At 43.7% G+C, this 21,628-nt stretch overlaps 1 protein-coding gene across 2 annotated transcripts in view; it reads left to right on the top strand.

Annotated features, from left to right (window-relative positions):
- The first annotated feature begins 1,230 nt into the window (after window positions 1-1,230).
- Window positions 1,231-21,628, top strand: part of COL6A2 (collagen type VI alpha 2 chain) — a 45,465-nt gene continuing 25,067 nt past the window's right edge. For both annotated transcript variants that reach the window (XM_072121542.1, XM_072121543.1), the window contains exons 1-10: window positions 1,231-1,390; window positions 5,639-5,733; window positions 8,095-8,717; window positions 12,303-12,323; window positions 12,906-12,971; window positions 13,491-13,544; window positions 13,623-13,667; window positions 13,767-13,793; window positions 13,877-13,903; window positions 13,991-14,035. In XM_072121542.1, the coding sequence (XP_071977643.1) occupies window positions 5,646-5,733; window positions 8,095-8,717; window positions 12,303-12,323; window positions 12,906-12,971; window positions 13,491-13,544; window positions 13,623-13,667; window positions 13,767-13,793; window positions 13,877-13,903; window positions 13,991-14,035 (996 nt within the window). In that variant the 5' untranslated portion in view covers window positions 1,231-1,390; window positions 5,639-5,645. The remainder of the gene's footprint in view (window positions 1,391-5,638; window positions 5,734-8,094; window positions 8,718-12,302; window positions 12,324-12,905; window positions 12,972-13,490; window positions 13,545-13,622; window positions 13,668-13,766; window positions 13,794-13,876; window positions 13,904-13,990; window positions 14,036-21,628) is intronic.

The following is a 21,628-nucleotide window of genomic DNA, read 5'->3' as shown; positions in this document are numbered from 1 at the left end:
TGTTTAATGCTCCACTGCATCTAGACATCAAAAGACGCAGACCATGCCACCTATTTCCTTGGTTCCGTGGCTCATGCGGCCATTTTTTTCTCAGAGGGTCAGCATGAATATACATAGCCTCATACTGTGATGTCCTGTGTCCTGACACCTTTCTATGATTGTCAACTATAACTTTTCTATTGATTGTGCCGCAGTAGGATTTGACCAGTACAATAAAAAGATGGGACATGTGGTGACCACTCACTTTGTGCCGGTTTAGTCCACCACCTTGCTCCTACCTCCTTGGCTGCAAAAGGAGACCCACTTGTTCTATAAAACCTATTCGTATCTGAGCCCCTTTTCTATTAACCCCTTAGCAGCTGCATGTGCTGTGTGTATGGAATTTGTCTTGTTGTTTTTGTATATCAGGCACAGACTGAATGTAAGTTACCCACCTGTCAAAGTGATAATATCCAAGTCACCTATTAACTGTAACAGAGGTTGTCAGTTGTCGCATTATGTTATGATAAATGCATATTTTCTGTACTGTATTTCAATGAAGAAAGAGAAAAGATCCAGCTTCCAAGGATGCAACAGGAAAACAATGTAAAATTTCAAGGCTTTATTCCATCACTTTAAAATGAATGAAAGGTATGGCCACAGGATACATACAGCAAAAGTCTACGCATTTCAGATATTAGGTATCCTTATTCGTGACTGTATTTAAATGAATTATTGGTTTTGATACAGTAGAAAAGCTCATATGCTGCCTAAATAACATCCTCATCTGCAGAGCGTTACTATATATGGCTGCAGGTCACAGTGTAATTATGCCAAGACATAATATGATTGTAACAAGAGGCCATTCATGAGCAAATCTTTGTATATCATATAGAAAATCCCTAGACTGGCGATTGCCCTATTAGAAGCCAGATCATGCTGTGTCTTGTAGTTCTACAACAACCTCATAGCAAGAGATTAACAACCCCGCTATTAGTCATTCCTTTTTTATTCATACTACAAAGGAAATGCATTAATTGCGGGACAACTATATGATTTTTCTCATGAAAAATAACGATTTGGTGGAAAACTGGAAAAGATCACACACATTCCCAAAGCATGAAGCATTGGGGGGGGGGGGCATCCCCACCCTTTAGTGGACCCACAGTGCCACCCAGTGGTAACACATCTCATTTTGTTTGCATATAACTTGCAATGACTGAAAGGGGCTGACCCAGACTTGGTTAGAATTTTTTTTTTTTCTGCAGAGATAGAAGGAGTTTGGGTGTAGGAAGGAAAGTTTTCTGTCCTGAGAAGAAGGTCCCATCTCCAGCATCAGCTTCTCTCTCACTACAAAGAATGCCCAGCAGCTGAAAGTATAGAAAACATTAGCTTTGTTACTACCTTTAAGGTAAGATTTCTAATGTTTTATGTGAAATATAGGCTATTGTTTTCGGACATCAGGAAACAATACCAGGAATCCTTCCTACATTGCATTTGTAGTGTTGTGGTTATAGTTAACAGTATCCTGTAGAAATATCACAAATAGACTGAACTAAAAATTGCAGATTTTGGCCTTGGAAATGTAGAATTGGACTTGTAGTCTGAGGTGGATATTTATACATGGGGAACTCTATTCCTATACCCTATAGTGGAGACTTCTCTAATCACTACAATTTAGAAGTCATGTTATGATGATGATTATTATTATGGAATTCTAGAGAATTGTTTATTTCTGAGAACGAAACAAACAGATTCTATTATTCTCTTTTTTTATGGGAAAAGAGACAAATACATTAGGAAGAATGTCATTATCTAGTATTAAAAAAGTTTCAATATTCTTTAGTAACATTTTTGTATTTCTGCCTCATCTGACACAGAAGATACATAGACATAGACAAGGTTTCACAGCAACAGTGAGGATTGTATCGTATAGAAATTCTAAATACTTTTTTAATAATTCATCACAGTCTATGGATAAATTATGTACATGCTGGTACAACACCAGTGCCGCAATGTTGATTCATTAGTCAGGTTTAAGCAAAGCAAGTTATTAGTTAATGATCTGCAATTCCATATATTGTAATGTAGATCTACAACCTTTTATGGTGCTGCATCTCGCAGGGCATGTGGGGATTTGTAGTCCCACAAGAGCTGAGGGGGCATAGGTTCGAACACTTGGGCTATGACATGTGCAACATGGCTGTCAAACTTTAATAGCCATTTATGTAGCTTTTATCAAATAAGATCCAAATTCAGCTGTATTATTGATATATACATTATTGCAGTTGTTGTATATTTGTTTCTCTACAGTTATTAATGCATGTTTGCATATTGTGGCATAAAGTAAACTCTAAACTGTCACTAGACTATATCATTATGACAACCAATCAGAGGTGAGGGTGGGCGGGGCTTATTTTTCCCAAATCCTGATTGAAGTTTTGAATGGCCCCCAATGATGTATGGTGAAATAATAATACCTTAAAATACCTCAATACAACATTTAATTGGTCATTAACTTTTTACTGTAGTTACTAGTCAAGCTATGTTCTGGTTTTATACCCATTTCAGAGAAGTAAGGTTTGCCAGGGTTGATGGCCCTTTCCTTTGGGTAACCTCTTGCTTATAGAGAGGATAGTGAGAGAATAGCGATACAAAATATCGAGTGTTTAGTTCTCAAAATAAAAATTGAACTTTGAAGATACTTTAATTATCATCTTAAGATTTTGTATTGTTCCTATTTGTCCTGATTAAAAATACATTATTTTATGTACACATCACCAATGCAAGCCTATTGATCGCCATGGTTACAGACTACAATCCTCATCTGTAGGCTGATCTTGTAGTCACTTTTTCTCACTTTTTGTCTCTCACTTTTATCTCTCACTTTTTGATAATCCACAGACAGTATGACAGGAGGCACTTGACAGAGACCAATATCTGACTACACAGGATTTGTTTGTAGTCTGTAACCATGGGGACACACAGGCCTGCAAAGAAGATATTGGGGTTTTCCTAATTTTTGGGGATCGCATGCCGGGGATTGTGTTGCATGCGATCGGATGGAGTTGCAATCGCCTTTCACGCGACACAAATCGGGGAACGGGCCGTCAGACGATCCGATGGATTTGTGCCGCAAATTGTTTATATTAATAATAATTGTTTTTTTTTTAAAAAAAGTGTACAGCGAGCCTAATGATCTTGGTCCTTGCATTTAGGAACAAATTAAGAAGGAAGCTTCTACAGCATCTAAGAAAAGTTCTTAAAAAACTTTGTTTTTAAAGGGGTTTTACATTGGTCTGATTTATGCCTCCAGGAGGCAAAGTAAAAGATTCTTTGCATAGTATCCCAGCCTATGCAACACCTGATGTAACAGTTATCAGTGGATGTTAAGGATTTTCTACGGCAACTGGGGCCTATGAAAAACCCTCAGGTATATAAGATGCATAATAACGTGCAATACATGTATTTCAGTATACAGGCAGTCCCCGGGTTACATACAAGATAGGGTCTGGAGGTTTGTTCTTAAGTTGAATTTGTATGTAAGTCGAAACTGTATATTTTATAATGGAAGTTCTAGACAATTTTTTTTCTTTTGCCCCAGTGACAATCGAAGTTTCAAAATTTTTGGTGTAATTGGACCAAGAATTATCAATAAAGCTTCATTACAGACATCTTACAGCAGATCATTGCAGTCTGGGACTATTGTAAAGCATCCAGAGAGCTTCACCAGAGGTCACAGTAGGCAGAGGGGTCCGTCTGTAACTATGGGTTGTCTGTAAGTCGGGTGTCCTTAAGTAGGGGACCGCCTGTATTATATGGGCTTTTAGGACATATGGAAATGTAAATAGACCAGTTCATAACATTGTATACACCAGGATTAGTTAAGCTAAATATTAAGTACTTACCTAACAGGAAAAGCCTCACACTTGCTTTATCTGGTGAGCTTTTATTTTCTAAAGTTCCAATGTAAAATGATTAAAGGGGTAAGCCACTAATAAAAAACCTTACCAGGGTAAGTATAAGGTGCTATTAGGGTCACAGATATCATACTTTTCACTGTAGTTTGCAGGAGCTATGGGTCACATGACTCACCGGTAGCAGGACTCAGGACTTCCTGTGACGTCTTGTGTCCAGCTGGACACAGGATGAAGGGGGCCATGGAGGCTTGCACGGATGTTTTACAAAATGCTAGAGGGATATTCCTATCTGAACTATTTATGACATATCCACTGACATTGCATTTGCGTTTACGTAGCCTTTGCGTTTACACAGCATTTGTATTTTGATGCCACTTGTGTTGTGTTTACACGGCCCTTATGTAGCGTTTGCATTACATTTGTGTTCATGTGACTTTGCATTTATGTGGCATTTACGTTTATGTGCCATTTGCCTGGCAATTGTGTTATTGAATTTAGTTGGCATTTGCGTTTACATGGCTTTTGTGTTTACATGCTGTTTGTGGCGAATTTGTGTTCACGAGGTATTAGCGCTGCATTTGTGTTCATATGGCGTTTGCATTTACAGGGCGTTTGTGTTTACGTGCCGTTTGCGTTGCATTTGTGTTAATGTGTTTACATGGAGTTACATGCAACTTGTGCTGTGTTTACGCAGGCCTTACGTTACATTTGCGCTTATGGTGTGTTTGCGTTTCATTTGCGTTCATGTGACGTTTATGGTTTTTTTGTTTAATGTTTATGTAGCATTTGCGTTTACTCGGCGTTTGCAGTTCATTTGCATTTACATTCCATTTGTGTCATGCTTATGTTTGCGTGGTGATTGTTTTGCATTTGTGTTATGTATAGTTTGCGTGGCGTTTGTTTCACATTTATGTTGTATTTGCATTTACTTGGCATTTGCATTTACATCAAAGTGGCATATGCGTTTATGTAGTGCTTGCATTGCATTAACATGATATTTGCGTGGCATTTGCATTTATGCTGTATTTTTATGGCGTTTGCGGGGTGTTTACGTCTACATGGTGTTGGTATTTACATTGCTTTTGTGTTTACATTTACATGGCATTTACATTACTTGTGTGTTTACTCTGGAGTTGCGTTTCCGATCGCATTCTGTAACATTGCATTTTATAAACACTGTGTAAACGCATTGTTAACTGAATATTAGCATCTAGATGACCATAGAGAGAGTTCATACACTCTCTGCCACTGATTGAACAGTATGAGAGAAGATTAGCATGACACACGCCTCCAGCCCCAGCTCCTCCTCTCTGTCAGAACATAGATTCCAATGGTCAGAGACTGGGACTGATAGCTCCGCAACTGTGGAAGCTAGAAAGAAAATTCAAAGTACCCCCAAATTTGTATAGCAGCCCCTACAGGGTAGATTTTAATCTCCACATGTGTGAAGTGTTGATAGGTCTGCAGTGCATTGCGTAATGACTACAAGTTGATACAGCTATTTCTAGTTTCACAGGCATTTTGGACCTGAAAGACTTCTATATAAGGGACAAAAGACCAATGTGATCTTACTGGAATTCAAAACTAAATCCCGGTTTTATGTGCAGATTTCTGGTCACAGAAAAAGACAGTAAAAGAGTATAAAGCGATAGAAAAGCAAACGAAGTATAAACAAATCTTTATCACATATTGCTGTGTCCTACTGACTTTTCTATGGTATGTTTGTGTATATTTTACAGAGTGGCCATGGCCCAGCTACAGGTGCTGTGTTTGCTGCTCTGCATTGCCTTCGGAACTATATCAGCGCAGAATGATGACGGGAAGACATGTGAAGGTAACCTGCTAATGTACCTAATGTTATTTAGATACCCCTCAGTACTCCTGGGGGAAGTATTATGTGGCACAATAGAAGTATGCCTGGATTAGGACCAGACACTGATCTGATGTAACCACACAAGCCTATGCTTAAAAACAGCGTCTTCAATGGTGCCATAATTTGCTGAATGTGTATGAACATGTGCAAGCAATATTCAAAAAAAGGAACAGAAAAGTATAACCCAAGAGACACACACCCCAAATAAACACAAGATATACAGAACAAATACTAAACAATGGAAACAAACACTACAGAGGTTAAAAACAATTACAAAAAAACAAATAAGACAATGGGGTGAGCCTGTAAGGCCGAGCCCACAAACCACCCTTCCCCCTGGAATAAATGGTGAATATATATGATAACAAAGTATATGTTATGATCAAATAAGGAGGAAATGTCTGTTTTTGCCTGTTGCGTCTTTTATGGCAGTGAGAGGAAATCCACTAGTGGTAGAGTTCCTATTAGACATTGATGGCTCAGTGGTGGTTACAGAGGTCTATGCTCTTCTCCTGGACATCACAGACGCCACATGATTCATTAAAGTTTCCTTGAAAATGTTGGTACGTTAAGTCTTTACTTGTTTTCTTTGATTATATTCATTGTAGAATTGCTTATATCTCAATGGAAGATGACCACTATTCAAGTGCCAAATCTGTTTTCCTAATGACGGAGAACTGTAGCTCAATTCTTTGGCCATGTAGTAACCATAAGTGATCCATAAGATATAATGATGAATAAAATTCTGACAGAGAAAATTGCATGCAAACATTTGACCCAGGTATTACTGCACACTATTCACTGACATGAGCGCCTTTACGATCTAGGTATTACTGCACACTATTCACTGACATGAGTGCCTTTACGATCTAGGTATTACCGCACACTATTCACTGACATAAGCGTCTTTACGATCTAGGTATTACCGCACACTATTCACTACCATGAGCACCTTTACGATCAAGGTATTGCTGAATGCTATTCAACAACACTACTTTTCTGATGCACATATTCATGTGCGCTATTCACTGACAGGAGAAAAGTTGTAACCATGACTTTTTGGACCTTAATAGTATACAGGCACAGGACCTTCAAGATCTTGATGGGTGATGCAATAAATGCTAATAATCCTGTATTTGCAAGTAGTGCTGTATAGTCCTCTATAATCAGTAAGAATATCCTTGCACTCTTGCAATTTCAATGACCTTATAACAGCAATCATTTCAGATTTCCACCTGTACCTAATAATAGGAGCCTCTTCTATACATCTAAGTGTCCTGGCCTAGCTGAATGACCCTATGACGAGCAGCAAGTTCCCTGTGACCCTGTTCTTATACTGCAGAGTCACACGTCGTGCCCAGCCAATCACAGTGGAAGCTGCTTGATTGCCTGTCTAATCATTAGTCCCTACACATATCACTATAAACAAATCTTGTGTTTATTAGTGGTTTGCTTCTCTCGGATTATACTTTTCTTTCCCTTTTTTGTAAGTCCACTGTTATAATCTGACTTCACCCCAGAGATACATTTTTGAATAGTGCCGGCCATCTTCAGGCTCTTAAAAGGGAATTGGTCCTCTCTCTGCTCTCTGCATTGAAGACTTCCCAGCCCCTCCCATCTGCCTATTATAGCTTTTCCACTGGCCTTCTGATTGAATGCCAAAACTGTCATTAACATAGTGGTTTAAAGTGCTGACAACTTTTACTTACCCCAAACTTGATTTCCAGCAAATTTCATGATGGCCTCAAACTAATAAATTGGGAGCCAGCTCTCGTTATTGAGAGGCAGTGACCAAGGCATTTTCATACAACAACCACTGTTACTCAAATGGAGCATATTAAAATAATAAATCCCATACACTTCTCAGACCATCTGCCTAGCTCCCGATTCACCATCACCGCGTATTTTGTTGTCCAGCTGAGACGTCCAAACAAAACGGATGTTGGCTCTCTACATAATCACTTCACTGAAGAGGGTCAGTGATGAAAAACCCCTGACTCTGGTCATCATTAATGGTCCAGAAAGTGCAGAGTGGCTTGGGACCGGATAGAGCCATTTGGGCATCTTTATAGTGGGGGAGGTTTATCAAAAGTATTTCAGAGAAGAACTGTTCTAATTACCCATGGTAACCATTCAGAGCTCAGCTTTCATTTTCCCAAAGCTGAGATATGATTGGCTTCCACGGGCAACAAGAACATTTTTACCTCAGACACTTCTGATAAATCTTCCCCTGTGAGTTTGTCTTTGTGTATTTTTCTATCAATTCTTTTTAGGAAAGTTTTTTCTATGCAAATGCAGAATATTTTATGTTATATTTTCTAGACAAGGCCAAATGCCCAATCAATGTATTCTTCATCATCGACACATCTGAGAGTATTATTCTTCAGACCGCTCCCATTCAAAGCTTGCTGGACCACATGAAGAGATTTATTCCTGCCTTCCTGGACAAGCTAGAGAATGAGGCATACCTAAATCAGGTGTCTCTAAACTGGCAGTTCGGAGGTCTACATTACTCAGATGAGGTCCAGATCTACAGTACATTCACCACTGACAAGAAAGAATACATTTCAAGACTACGAGGAGTCCAGTATATTGGAAGAGGAACCTTTACAGATTGTGCCATCTCTAACATGACCGCTCAGATAAAGCAGGTTACGGCACAGGTTTTGCCAGGAGAACGTGAACCTGTGAATTTTGCTGTAGTAATCACTGATGGGCATGTGACTGGCAATCCATGTGGAGGCGTGAAGACCCAGGCAGATAGAGCACAGCTCGCTGGTATCAAACTTTTCTCTGTAGCTGCAAGTCGTGATGTTTATGAGTCCGGCCTACGAGAGATTGCCAACATGCCACATGAGCTGTTCAGGAATGCTTACACAGTGACCAACCCTGATGACCAAACTGAGATTGATCAGAGAACCATTGATAAAATTATTCAAGTTATGGTAAGTCAATAAAATAATTAAAATAAAAATTAAATAAAAATGTGGTAAAAATGTGATTAAAGTAAATGGTCATTAACTTTTCAAAACACTTTGCAACCAGGGCCTGATCCTCTGGTGTGGAGGCAGATGGATTCTCTTGCTACTTGACTGGCTGGCTTGATGGGCAGCCTAGCGCTAGTGGATAGCTTGGTCCAGGTGGTCCAGGAAGGTCTCTTCCAAACTGGGGGGATTCAAGAATAGGGGGAGGCCGCAATATAATAAAGTTTCCCCTTGGGGCACTCCTGGTGTACATGTGGTGAAGAAATCCCCTTGGCCAAGGACCACAAATGGAGACAGGGTTGATGAACATAAAACTCTTTATTGCTCAGACTTCCAACACAGCAATGGGTAACAGTCTGAGGTAGGAAGTCCTTCCTGCTTGTTCCCGGAGGTATCCGGTGGTTGGATGCAGTCTGTATGTAGCTCATAGCCCTGGTCCTATAGCTTGGGGTTGGAGAATAAGCTAGGCTGTCTGGGCGGCGGTTTGTGGCAGGGTCTGTGGAGAGATGCACACAGAGCTGCAGGTCTGATAGAGGGGATAGCCCTCCGAGGAGAGACAGCAGCAGGCCATATGATGTGACTCAATGCTGGAACAGACTGGACACAGAGGGGCACATTTACTTAGCGTCCCGTCGCGATCCCCGGTGTGTGCTGTCCGACCTCGGTTCGGAGCTGCTGCGATTCACTAAGATCGGGTGTTCATTTTCCTGCGTTGCTTCCCCGCTCAAGTTCGCTGGAGTTCACCTCCTTATTCCCGGTGCATGTGAGTGCTGATCTTGCGACACAATTTGATTTTTAAATTCCGCGGTTTGTCCGAATCAGTCGGGTTGTCTGATGGCCACGCTCCCCGATTTGTGGCGCATGCAAGCCAGCGGCGATGCGTCACAATCCGATTGCATGCACCAAAACCCGGGGCAATTCAGCGCAAAATGGAAAAATTTGCAAAACCTGACCGAAATGCGGCCGTGGGACCCTTCGTTGCCCCAGAGTCTTGCAAGGAACTCCCTTATATCAACTTTAGAAGGAAATCATAGCAAGGTAATCTGGGTTAACCAACCAATGGCTGACTTTGCTGCAGAGAAGGAAAACATAGTTGTTACATATATCATAAACATAGGAAATGTTTAGCCTTCCTTCACAAGCAGATAGTAATTCAGCTGGAGTACCAGAAATTACTGTTAGATGGCGCTAAATACTAAGGAATGAATGTGCTGACAATAAGGAACATTACCTGTCTTGGCTTCATAATCAGCCTTTTCCTCCAAAATTTCAAGAGAATTGCTTATCAGCTCTATAGAGTGGGGAGGGTGCACTCAGTTTAACACAATTATGTTGTACTTCCGACACAAATGTGGCAGACAGTGCGAATGGGGAACAGAATGCCCCTTTAGGAGCACAGTATTGTACTATGCATGCCACCACAACACAATAATGGTGCAAACACTTCCTAAATACATGTGTAAGTAGTTTGCACATGTATTGATGTGCAATCTACGCTAGAATACTGGCACAGATTGCTTCATAAATGTGCGCCATTGTATGACTCTATGTACCAATGTCACAGTGCATTGAGATTTCAGAAAGATTATACAAAAGTTATACCAGTGTAACACCAGTGGATTATTGTCATGAAATGAAAAGCCTTAGCAAAATGGCTAAGATGTTCAGGTGTTGCCTGGCTGTGGGCACTGACCCATTAAAATGTATTGCGTTTCATGAAGCTGTGTACACAGAATGGACGTCACTTTGCCGTTTTGTCATGTGCATCTGCCCTTATGTTCACTCTCTTATAAATTACCCTGTTGGCTCTAAAGGGGACTGGTCACCTCTCACCATATTTATCTTTTTTTGTGAATATTAGAATTTTCCAAAAAAGTTGATAAATGTTAGGTATGAGACCAAGGCGCATTTTAAACTAAGTAGGGCCTTGGGCAAAATTATACATGGGATCCTAAATTCTCTGGAAAGGGGATGTAGAAGGGGATGTACCAAGAAATATATCAATTAAATCCACCACTTTCAGGGTTGTTTCTAGGGTCAACCACACACACAGGGAAATCCACTCCATATTTCACCCAAAAATGAACTGATGATGGACTCACTAAACTAGTACTGGACATAAAACAGATGTATACAAGTGTGGACATAAACTAAACTAGTGCTGGACATAAAACAGATGTATACAATTGTATTGTGTTACAGTACACATATCAACATAAAGTACATTTATAGAGCAGACATATCAAAATACAGTACACACATTCAGTACACATGTCAATACACAGAGCACATAATATACAACAAAATGTCAACATACAGCACATGTATTATTAGCACATGACACATTTTTCCTCCATATCTCCCTCTACCTCATTGTTTGCAAATGAGCCGGCTCAAAGAGCCGGTGGCTCACTTGACCCAGCCCCCAACCGGCTCACCACACCCCCTTTAACCTGATACAATCGGGTTAAAAGTAGAGTGGTGTGGGGTGACTGATTGGCCTGTGGCTCCCTATTATATATTTAATAGGGAGGTGTTCAGGATCCAGAAGAGGCAGCTGTTCTTAGTGAGCGGAGCCTAATGATCCAGCACACTAAGAAGAGCCGGAATTCCCATCACTACCGGTATTTCCTGTGCAAGAGTTACCTGGGTAAGGAGGGGAAGGAGAGAGGCAGCTGAATTTAGCTGCTGTTTATCTGTTCATTTAGATGCTGTAGAGAGTAAGCTTATTGCTCCAATCTATAGGGGATTCCTGCTTTGCATCCTGCAAAGAGTCTCCAGTGGCTCTTGGTGATGGGACCGTTGGCAACTGACACTTTGCCCAGCCCTAACGCTGACACTGTATGGGAGAATCCTTTAAAGTTGTATCTGATCCTAAATGTTTTGTGCAGTAAATAATACATTCCCCCAATGAATATGGCAGTGGTAAGTTTTCTTATTGTCATGTGTAATTTTGTTTTACCAAAAATGTTTTACCAAGTCATACTCTAAGGTAAACTAGACATGAAACAACAGTCTATAAAATCTAATAAGTGGACTTTCAGCTGCTAGTTACCTTTGGGCATATATATATATTATATTTCCTGGTGAAATTGATATAAACCACCTTGATTCTCTCCTATAATGCCACAAATGCATGCCGATACACTGGAGAAGTGGCCACACATCACTGTCCACTTTTCCCACAGACATTTATTGACATGAGTCAGACTCATGATATGAATCCCCACCCAACGACCCTATTGGGATTCTTGCAATGGGGCAATGTGAACTACAAAATATTATATATTTTTTTCTAAAGCCAATATGTTAAGAATTAGCCTGATTGCTGATTAACCTCAATAAAAGTGGGTGCACAAGCTACAAATTCATGGGAAAATGTAAGGACTTAATGGTTCTTTGGCTCTCCGTAAAGTTTTTTTGAAGTCTTGATTTTATGGGTTTATTTATGCATCTTATTATTTTCACGTATTCACAGTATTTGTCTGTAAAAGATACAGTAACTTTTTTAATAATTACATATTTCTGTTTTTTGTTTCTTGACAGAAACATGAAGCTTATGGAGAGGTATGTAAACTCATGTTTTTGATGATGGGGATTTTCTTTTGTTAAAGTAGAATGTTTTAAGGCATAGCATAGTCCCAAGGCAAGTCTTGTTAAATAAGCTTTCATTTAATATATATTCCATATTAAACTTTGATATAATTATTACATAGTTATGGTTTTTTATATACAATATTATGTTCCAGGATACAAATTAGGTCAGAATGTTAAGACTCTAGTCTAGGAGATCATCATTACCAATTTACAATTGTTAAAAAAATTGATTATAATAGGAGGCTCAATACTTATGATAGGTAGGTATTAAATCTAAAATGCTTAGACACTGAAGTTTAGATAAGATGAAAAGAAGTGGAGTAACTTAAAAGTGGAGTAACAGAGGGTTTGGATGTACCTAGACAGAGGAGCCTTAGGGGGCCATTGAGGCATCATACAAAGAGGCCATCACTGTAAATGTAGTATCATAATTGGAGGTCTGGAATCATTTTTGCATTAGAGCTCAGCAGTTTTTACATAAACCCGACAAGTAGTATAATTATAAAACTGTCTGTGTTAACCTCTTCATATATAATGTTTAATATTTTGCAGTGCTACAGACTGAGCTGTCTCCAGATTCCAGGGCCTCCTGGTCCAGCTGGTCAGAGAGGACAGAAGGTAAGTGGAAATGAACTGTGTGTGTACCCAAAAAATGCGCTAGTGAACCCTCAACATGCATATAAGCCAACTTTAAATAGATTGATCTTTAGGCTACCTGCACAAAAACGTATGCTTGCCCGGCTGGGCGTACAGCTGCCCACAGGAGAGAGTGGCCGGCGCCATAGCACGGCAAATATAGGACGTCCTATATTTTACCGCACATCATCATGGTAGGGTGAGAGAATGTTTTCTCACAGCACCGTGATTGGCTGCAATAGGCTTCTATGGGGACTAAAATTGCCCCGAAAATGGTGCAGGGGAAATGGGTCCTCATTACATTTGTGCACAAGGGGCCTTGGCCCTGGTTATTTATATAAGTAAAGTTCAAGCTGATCATAAACAAAATAAATAACTTATCTAAATAGACAATAACAGAAATAATAGATACTCTAGATATTCTAATACATGCTGTTAATAAGTCACTAAAGAATTGGTCCTTCCTAACTAAAGCTAATCTGAGTTTTTGCTCAATTTCAGGGTGCTAAAGGTAATGCTGGTGAACCTGGAGATCCCGGTCTTAAAGGTCGTCAGGTAAGTGATTTTACTTGTTTATTATTTGTCCTTTTCATAATTTTTTGTTTGAATAGCTAACATTATGTTTTATCTTAGGGAGATCCTGGAATTGAGGGACCAATCGGATATCCAGGACCTAAGGTATATGACAAATTCCAGAAGTACACAAGTCCAATATGCTGTCTCTAGTATGAGATTCAAGTGATGCTTCACGTAACTTCTTTATCTGTTTGGTTTTAGGGTGTTCCTGGTGCTAAAGGTGAAAAGGTAAATACTTAATTTATCAGATTTCAGATTTAATGTGACATTAATATCTGTTCTCTACTAAACATATTTCTTTTTTTTACTAGGGAGATTTTGGTGCTGATGGAAGAAGGGTAAGTTGTGTTTGTAATACTCTTACACACATGTTTTAAAACACAGAGTGAATTGTAAATTAATGATTTTTTATCCCTTTTTGCCAGGGTTTGCCTGGTGTTCATGGAAGGAATGGCACAGATGGCCAGAAGGTAAGAGGTTTACACTGCAGTAAATTCATGTATGAATAGATATTACTTTATAGTATCATCGTAAAAAAGGTTAGAAAAAGACATCAGTCCAGCAAGTCCAACCTACACATTATATTGTGTTTATCCGGAAGAAAGCAAAAACCCTGAGATGCCAATGGGCCAAAAGCTGAGAAAAATTCCTCCCCAACCCCTAATATGGTCAGAATAACTCCCGGGAACCACAGAAACTACTAAAAAAAAGTTTTATTCCCATACAATGTGATTGTTTTGCTCTCCAGAAAGACATATAGGTCTCTCTTCAACATGTACAAAGAGTCCCCCATAGCAACCTCCTGCGGCAGAGAGTTCCATAGTCTCACTGCTCTTACAGTAAAGAATCTATGTCTATGGTGATGGTAGAACCGCTTCTCCTCTAGGAGTAGAGAATGTCCCTATCTATGGTGATGGTAGAACCCCCTCTCCTCTAGGTGTAGAGGATGCCCCCTGTCTATGGTGATGGTAGGACCACCACTCCTCTAGGTGTAGAGGATGCCCCCTGTCTATGGTGATGGTAGATCCGCCTCTCCTCTAGGTGAAGAGGATGTCCCCTGTCTATGGTGATGGTAGAGCCGCCTCTCCTCTAGGGGTAGAGGATGTCCCCTGTCTATGGTGATGGTATTACCTCCTCTCCTCTAGGTGTCGAGGATGCCCCCTGTCTATGGTGATGGTAGAACTGCCTCTCCTGTAGGTTTAGAGGATGCCCCCTGTCTATGGTGATGGTAGAGCCGCCTCTCCTCTAGGTGTAGAGGATGCCCCCTGTCTATGGTGATGGTAGAACCCCCTCTCCTCTAGGTGTAGAGGATGCCCCCTGTCTATGGTGATGGTAGGACCACCACTCCTCTAGGTGTAGAGGATGCCCCCTGTCTATGGTGATGGTAGATCCGCCTCTCCTCTAGGTGAAGAGGATGTCCCCTGTCTATGGTGATGGTAGAGCCGCCTCTCCTCTAGGGGTAGAGGATGTCCCCTGTCTATGGTGATGGTATTACCTCCTCTCCTCTAGGTGTCGAGGATGCCCCCTGTCTATGGTGATGGTAGAACTGCCTCTCCTGTAGGTGTAGAGGATGCCCCCTGTCTATGGTGATGGTAGAGCCGCCTCTCCTCTAGGTGTAGAGGATGCCCCCTGTCTATGGTGATGGTAGAGAACCTCTCCTGTAGATGTAGAGGAAGCCCCTTTCTATGGGAATGGTAGAACTGCCTCTCCTGTAGGTGTAGAGGATGCCCCCTGTCTATGGTGATGGTAGAACCGCCTCTCCTCTAGGTGTAGAGGATGCGCCCTGTCTATGGTGATAGTAGAACCTCCTCTCCTCTAGGTGTAGAGGATGCCCCCTGTCTATGGTGATGGTAGAACCTCCTCTCCTCTAGGTGTAGGGGATGCCCCCTGTCTATGGTGATGATAGAACCCCCTCTCCTCTAGGTGTAGAGGATGCCCCCTGTCTATGGTGATGGTAAAACCGCCTCTCATCTAGGTGTAGAGGATGCCCCCTTGTCCTGGTCACACACCTAGGTATAAAAGGATCTTTGGAGAGATCTTTGTACTTCCCGTTCAGGTATTTGTACATTGTAATGAGGTCTCCCCTCAGATGTCACTTTTCTAAGCTGAATAACCCCAAATTTTGTAATCTGTCATTGTATTCTAGTTCCCCCATTTGCCTAATAATGTTGGTTGCTCTCCTCTGCCCCCGATCAGTACTATGGCCTTTTTATACACCAGTGCCCAAAACTATACACAATATTCCATTTGTGGTCTGACCAGTTATTTGTAAAAAGCAAAAACTCTGTCCTTATCGTGAGAATCTATTCTATTTATTATAGAAATTTATAGAATGTCCACAAATGACGCTCCAATTAGTGACACCTTCGGGACCACCACTAGTTTGGAAGACAGAGATCCCCTAAACCCTACCCTTCTTTCTATTGGTGCAAAGAAACAGACTATTTCCCTCTTTATATAGGTTACGATTAGAGATGAGCGAACACTAAAATGCTCGGGTACTCGTTATTCGAGACGAACTTTTCCCGATGCTCGAGTGCTCGTCTCGAATAACGAACCCCATTGAAGTCAATGGGAGACTCGAGCATTTTTCAAGGGGACCAAGGCTCTGCACAGGGAAGCTTGGCCAAACACCTGGGAACCTCAGAAAAGGATGGAAACACCACGGAAATGGACAGGAAACAGCAGGGGCAGCATGCATGGATGCCTCTGAGGCTGCTTAATCGCACCATTATGCCAAAATTATGGGCAACAGCATGGCCATGACAGAGTGACAGAATGAAGCTAGATAGCATCTAAAACATCCAATAATTGACCCTGACACTATAGGGGACGGCATGCAGAGGCAGAGGCAGCGGCAGCAGGCTAGAGAGTGGCATGGCAACATACCCTAAATGGACTCAGGCTTCAAACCAATGGGTGGCAGAGAGGAACCAAAGGAGGTGAGCAAGAAGCGCTCAAATAATATCGGTACATGATAAAAGTTTGCCAGTATATTTTGTGGATTACACAGCAGGGTGGCGACAAAGTTAACATGGAAGCCATGAAAACAACCCAAAATTCTGCCTGACACAGCTCGTTTGATAAGGGGACCATGTATGGAGGCAGTGAACTAGTAGTAGATTAAAGGTGCTGCAGTTAAAACTATGTTAGTTGGATCTTGGCATGGAGCTGGCGCTCCGCTGCCAGGCGAGCTTTCGCCAATCCAAGCCCCTGTCTATAGGCTACTCCCCAAACAGCACTTCTAAGAACCTTTTGTATAAGATCAAGTGTAGTAGCGTTCTTATAAGTTTAGGATATGGCGGGTGAGGGGAATGTAAACAGATGCGCAAGAAGCGCTGAAATAATATCCCTAAATGGTAAAAGTTTGCAAGTATATTTTGGGGATTACACAGCAGGGTGGCGACAAAGTTAACAACTTTGATGTGGAATGCCCTGTAATAGCTCTTGGGCGGTGTGCCTTTTATCGCCTAGGCTCAGCAGTTTGAGCACCGCCTGCTGTCGCTTAGCGACGGCACTGCTGCTGTGCCTAGAGCTACCGACTGATGGCGCCATGCCCACGGATGGTAATTCGGAGGAGGAGGAGGTGGAGGAGGGGTGGGAGGAGGTATAGTAGGCCTTTGAGACCTGGACCGAGGTAGGCCCCGCAATTCTCTGCGTCGGCAGTATATGACCAGCCCCAGGGTCAGACTCGGTCCCAGCCTGCACCAAGTTAAGTGTAGTAGCGTTCTTATAAGTTTGGGATATGGCGGGTGAGGGGAATGTAAACAGATGCGCAAGAAGCGCATGATGCGCATGGAGCTGGCGTTCCGCTGCCAGGCGAGCTTTCGCCAATCCAAGCCCCTGTCTCTAGGCTACTCCCCAAACAGCACTTCTAAGAACCTTTTGTATAAGATCAAGTGTAGTAGCGTTCTTATAAGTTTAGGATATGCCGGGTGAGGGGAATGTAAACAGATGCGCAAGAAGCGCTGAAATAATATCCCTAAATGGTAAAAGTTTGCCAGTATATTTTGTGGATAACACAGCAGGGTGGCGACAAAGTTAACAACTTTGATGTGGAATCCATGAAAACAACCCAAATTTCTGCCTGACACACCTCGTTTGATAAAGGGACGATGTATGGAGGCAGCTATATGGACGACTTTTGGAGGTAGCAATGGAGACAACGTGTGGAGGCTGCTATGGAGACAATTTAATTTGGATAGTGCCTGTATGTAGCAGTCCCAAACATTTTTCAAACCAGAGGAGCAGGTAGGTGGCCCTCCAGTAAAATGGGATAGATTGAGTGCCTGTATGTGGCAGTCCCAAAAATGTTTCAAACCAGAGGAGCAGGTAGGTGGCCCTCCAGTAAAATGGAATAGATTGAGTGCCTGTATGTGGCAGTCCCAAAAATTGTTCAAACCAGAGGAGCAGGTAGGTGGCCCTGCAGTAAAATGGAATAGATTGAGTGCCTGTATGTGGCAGTCCCAAAAATTGTTCAAACCAGAGGAGCAGGTAGGTGGCCCTGCAGTAAAATGGAATAGATTGAGTGCCTGTATGTGGCAGTCCCAAAAATGTTTCAAACCAGAGGAGCAGGTAGGTGGCCCTCCAGTAAAATGGAATAGATTGAGTGCCTGTATGTGGCAGTCCCAAAAATGTTTCAAACCAGAGGAGCAGGTAGGTGGCCCTCCAGTAAAATGGAATAGATTGAGTGCCTGTATGTGGCAGTCCCAAAAATTGTTCAAACCAGAGGAGCAGGTAGGTGGCCCTCCAGTAAAATGGAATAGATTGAGTGCCTGTATGTGGCAGTCCCAAAAATTTTTTAAAACAGAGGACCGGGTAGGTGGCCCTCCAGAAAAATGGAATAGATTGAGTGCCTGTATGTGGCACTCACAAAAATTGTTTCAAACAGAGGACCGGGTAGGTGGCCCTCCAGAAAAATTAAATGCATGAAGTACTATAGCAAGAGCCAGTGGGCCCTGTCAAAAAATAGCCATTTTCCTCTGCTTTACTGTACAAAGAGGAGGAGAAGGAGGAAAATGAGGAGGAGGAGGAGGAGTGGATCAATTATTCAGGTTGAGCTTCCTTCACCTGGTGGAGATTGGAAATTCTGAGAAATCCAGCCTTTATTCATTTTAATAAGCGTCAGCCTGTCAGCGCTGTCAGTCGACAGGCGTGTACGCTTATCGGTGATGATGCCACCAGCTGCACTGAAAACCCGCTCGGACAAGACGCTAGCGGCAGGGCAGGCAAGAACCTCCAAGGCGTACAGCGCCAGTTCGTGCCACATGTCCAGCTTTGAAACCCAGTAGTTGTAGGGAGCTGTGTGATCATTTAGGACGATGGTATGGTCAGCTACGTACTCCCTCACCATCTTTCTGTAAAGATCAGCCCTACTCTGCCGAGACTGGGGACAGGTGACAGTGTCTTGCTGGGGTGACATAAAGCTGGCAAAAGCCTTGTAAAGCGTACCCTTGCCAGTGCTGGACAAGCTGCCTGCTCGCCTACTCTCCCTCGCTACTTGTCCCGCAGAACTACGCACTCTGCCGCTAGCGCTGTCAGAAGGGAAATACTGTTTCAGCTTGTGCACCAGGGCCTGCTGGTATTCATGCATTCTCACACTCCTTTCCTCTCCAGGGATGAGAGTGGGAAGATTTTGCTTGTACCGTGGGTCCAGGAGAGTGAACACCCAGTAATCGGTGCTGGAATAAATTCTTTGAACGCGAGGGTCACGGGATAGGCAGCCTAGCATGAAATCTGCCATATGCGCCAGAGTACCAACGCGTAAGAATTCACTCCCCTCACTGGCCTGACTGTCCATTTCCTCCTCCTCCAACTCCTCCAACTCCTCTTCTTCTGCCCATACACGCTGAACAGTGAAGGACTCAACAATGGTCCCCTCTTGTGTCTCGCCAACATTCTCCTCCTCTTCCTCCTCATCCTCCTCCACCTCCACCTCCTCCGATATGCGCTGAGAAACAGACCTCAGGGTGCTTTGGCTATCAACAAGGGAATATTCTTCCCCCGTCTCTTGTGACGAGCGCAAAGCTTCCGACTTCATGCTGACCAGAGAGTTTTTCAACAGGCCAAGCAGCGGGATGGTGAGGCTGATGATGGCGGCATCGCCACTGACCATCTGTGTTGACTCCTCAAAGTTACTCAGCACCTGACAGATATCAGACATCCACGTCCACTCCTCATTGTAGACTTGAGGAAGCTGACTGACCTGACTACCAGTTCTGGTGGAAGTTGACATCTGGCAGTCTACAATCGCTCTGCGCTGCTGGTAAACTCTGGATAACATGGTCAGTGTTGAATTCCACCTCGTGGGCACGTCGCACAACAGTCGGTGAGCGGGCAGTTGGAGGCGGCGCTGCGCTGCCCTGAGAGTGGCAGCATCTGGGCTGGACTTCCTGAAATGCGCACAGATGCGGCGCACCTTCGTGAGCAAATCAGACAGATTGGGGTATGTCTTGAGGAAACGCTGCACTATCAGATTTAACACATGGGCCAGGCATGGCACATGTGTCAGTCTGCCGAGTTGCAGAGCCGCCACCAGGTTACGGCCGTTGTCACACACAACCATTCCCGGCTTGAGGTTCAGCGGTGCCAGCCACAGATCAGTCTGCGCCGTGATGCCCTGTAATAGCTCTTGGGCGGTGTGCCTTTTGTCGCCTAGGCTCAGCAGTTTGAGCACCGCCTGCTGTCGCTTAGCGACGGCACTGCTGCTGTGCCTAGAGCTACCGACTGATGGCGCCGTGCCCACGGATGGTAGTTCGGAGGAGGAGGTGGAGGAGGGGTGGGAGGAGGAGGAGGCATAGTAGGCCTGAAACACCTGGACCGAGGTAGGCCCCGCAATCCTCGGCGTCGGCAGTATATGAGCAGCCCCAGGGTCAGACTCGGTCCCAGCCTCCACCAAGTTAACCCAATGTGCCGTCAGCGATATATAGTGGCCCTGCCCGGCAGCACTCGTCCACGTGTCCGTGGTCAGGTGGACCTTGTCAGAAACGGCGTTGGTCAGGGCACGGATGATGTTGTCTGACACGTGCTGGTGCAGGGCTGGGACGGCACATCGGGAAAAGTAGTGGCGGCTGGGGACCGAATACCGAGGGGCGGCCGCCGCCATGAGGTTGCGAAAGGCCTCGGTCTCTACTAGCCTATAGGGCAGCATCTCCAGGCTAAGCAATCTGGAGATGTGCACATTAAGGGCTTGGGCGTGCGGGTGGGTTGCACTATATTTGCGTTTCCGCTCCAGCGTCTGGGGTATGGAGAGCTGAACGCTGGTGGATGCTGTGGAGGATCGTGGAGGCGACGATGGGGTTTTTGTGCCAGGGTCCTGGGCAGGGGGCTGACTAGCAGCTGACACAGGGGAAGGAGCAGTGGTGTGCACGGCCGGAGGTGAACGGGCTTGTTGCCACTGAGTGGGGTGCTTAGCATTCATATGCCTGCGCATACTGGTGGTAGTTAAGCTAGTAGTGGTGGAACCCCTGCTGAGCCTGGTTTGGCAAATGTTGCACACCACAGTCCGTCGGTCATCCGGTGTTTCCTTAAAGAACCTCCACACTTCTGAAGATCTAGCCCTCGCCGCAAGAGCCCTCACCACGGGAGCTTCACTAGTTGACAGTGGCGCTGATGCACCAGCTCTGGCCCTGCCTCTCCATCTGGCCCCACCACTGCCTCTTCCAACCTGTTCAGGTCGAGGACTCTCCTCCGTCTCAGAAGCACTGTGTTCACCCGGCCTCTCAACCCAGCTTGGGTCTGTCACCTCATCATCCTCCGATCCCTCAGTCTGCTCCCCCCTCGGACTTCCTGCCCTGACAACAACTTCCCCACTGTCTGACAACCGTGTCTCCTCATCGTCGGACACCTCTTTACACACTTCCACTACGTCAAGAAGGTCATCATCACCCACAGACTGTGACTGGTGGAAAACCTGGGCATCGGAAAATTGCTCAGCAGCAACCGGACAAGTGGTTTGTGACTGTGGGAAGGGTCCAGAAAACAGTTCCTCAGAGTATGCCGGTTCAAATGCCAAATTTTCCTGGGAGGGGGCAGACTGGGGGGGAGGAGGCTGAGGTGCAGGA

Source organism: Engystomops pustulosus, chromosome 8 (genome assembly GCF_040894005.1).
Source record: "Engystomops pustulosus chromosome 8, aEngPut4.maternal, whole genome shotgun sequence".
Lineage (NCBI taxonomy): Eukaryota > Metazoa > Chordata > Amphibia > Anura > Leptodactylidae > Engystomops > Engystomops pustulosus.
This window is presented reverse-complemented; position numbering and strand designations above follow the sequence as displayed.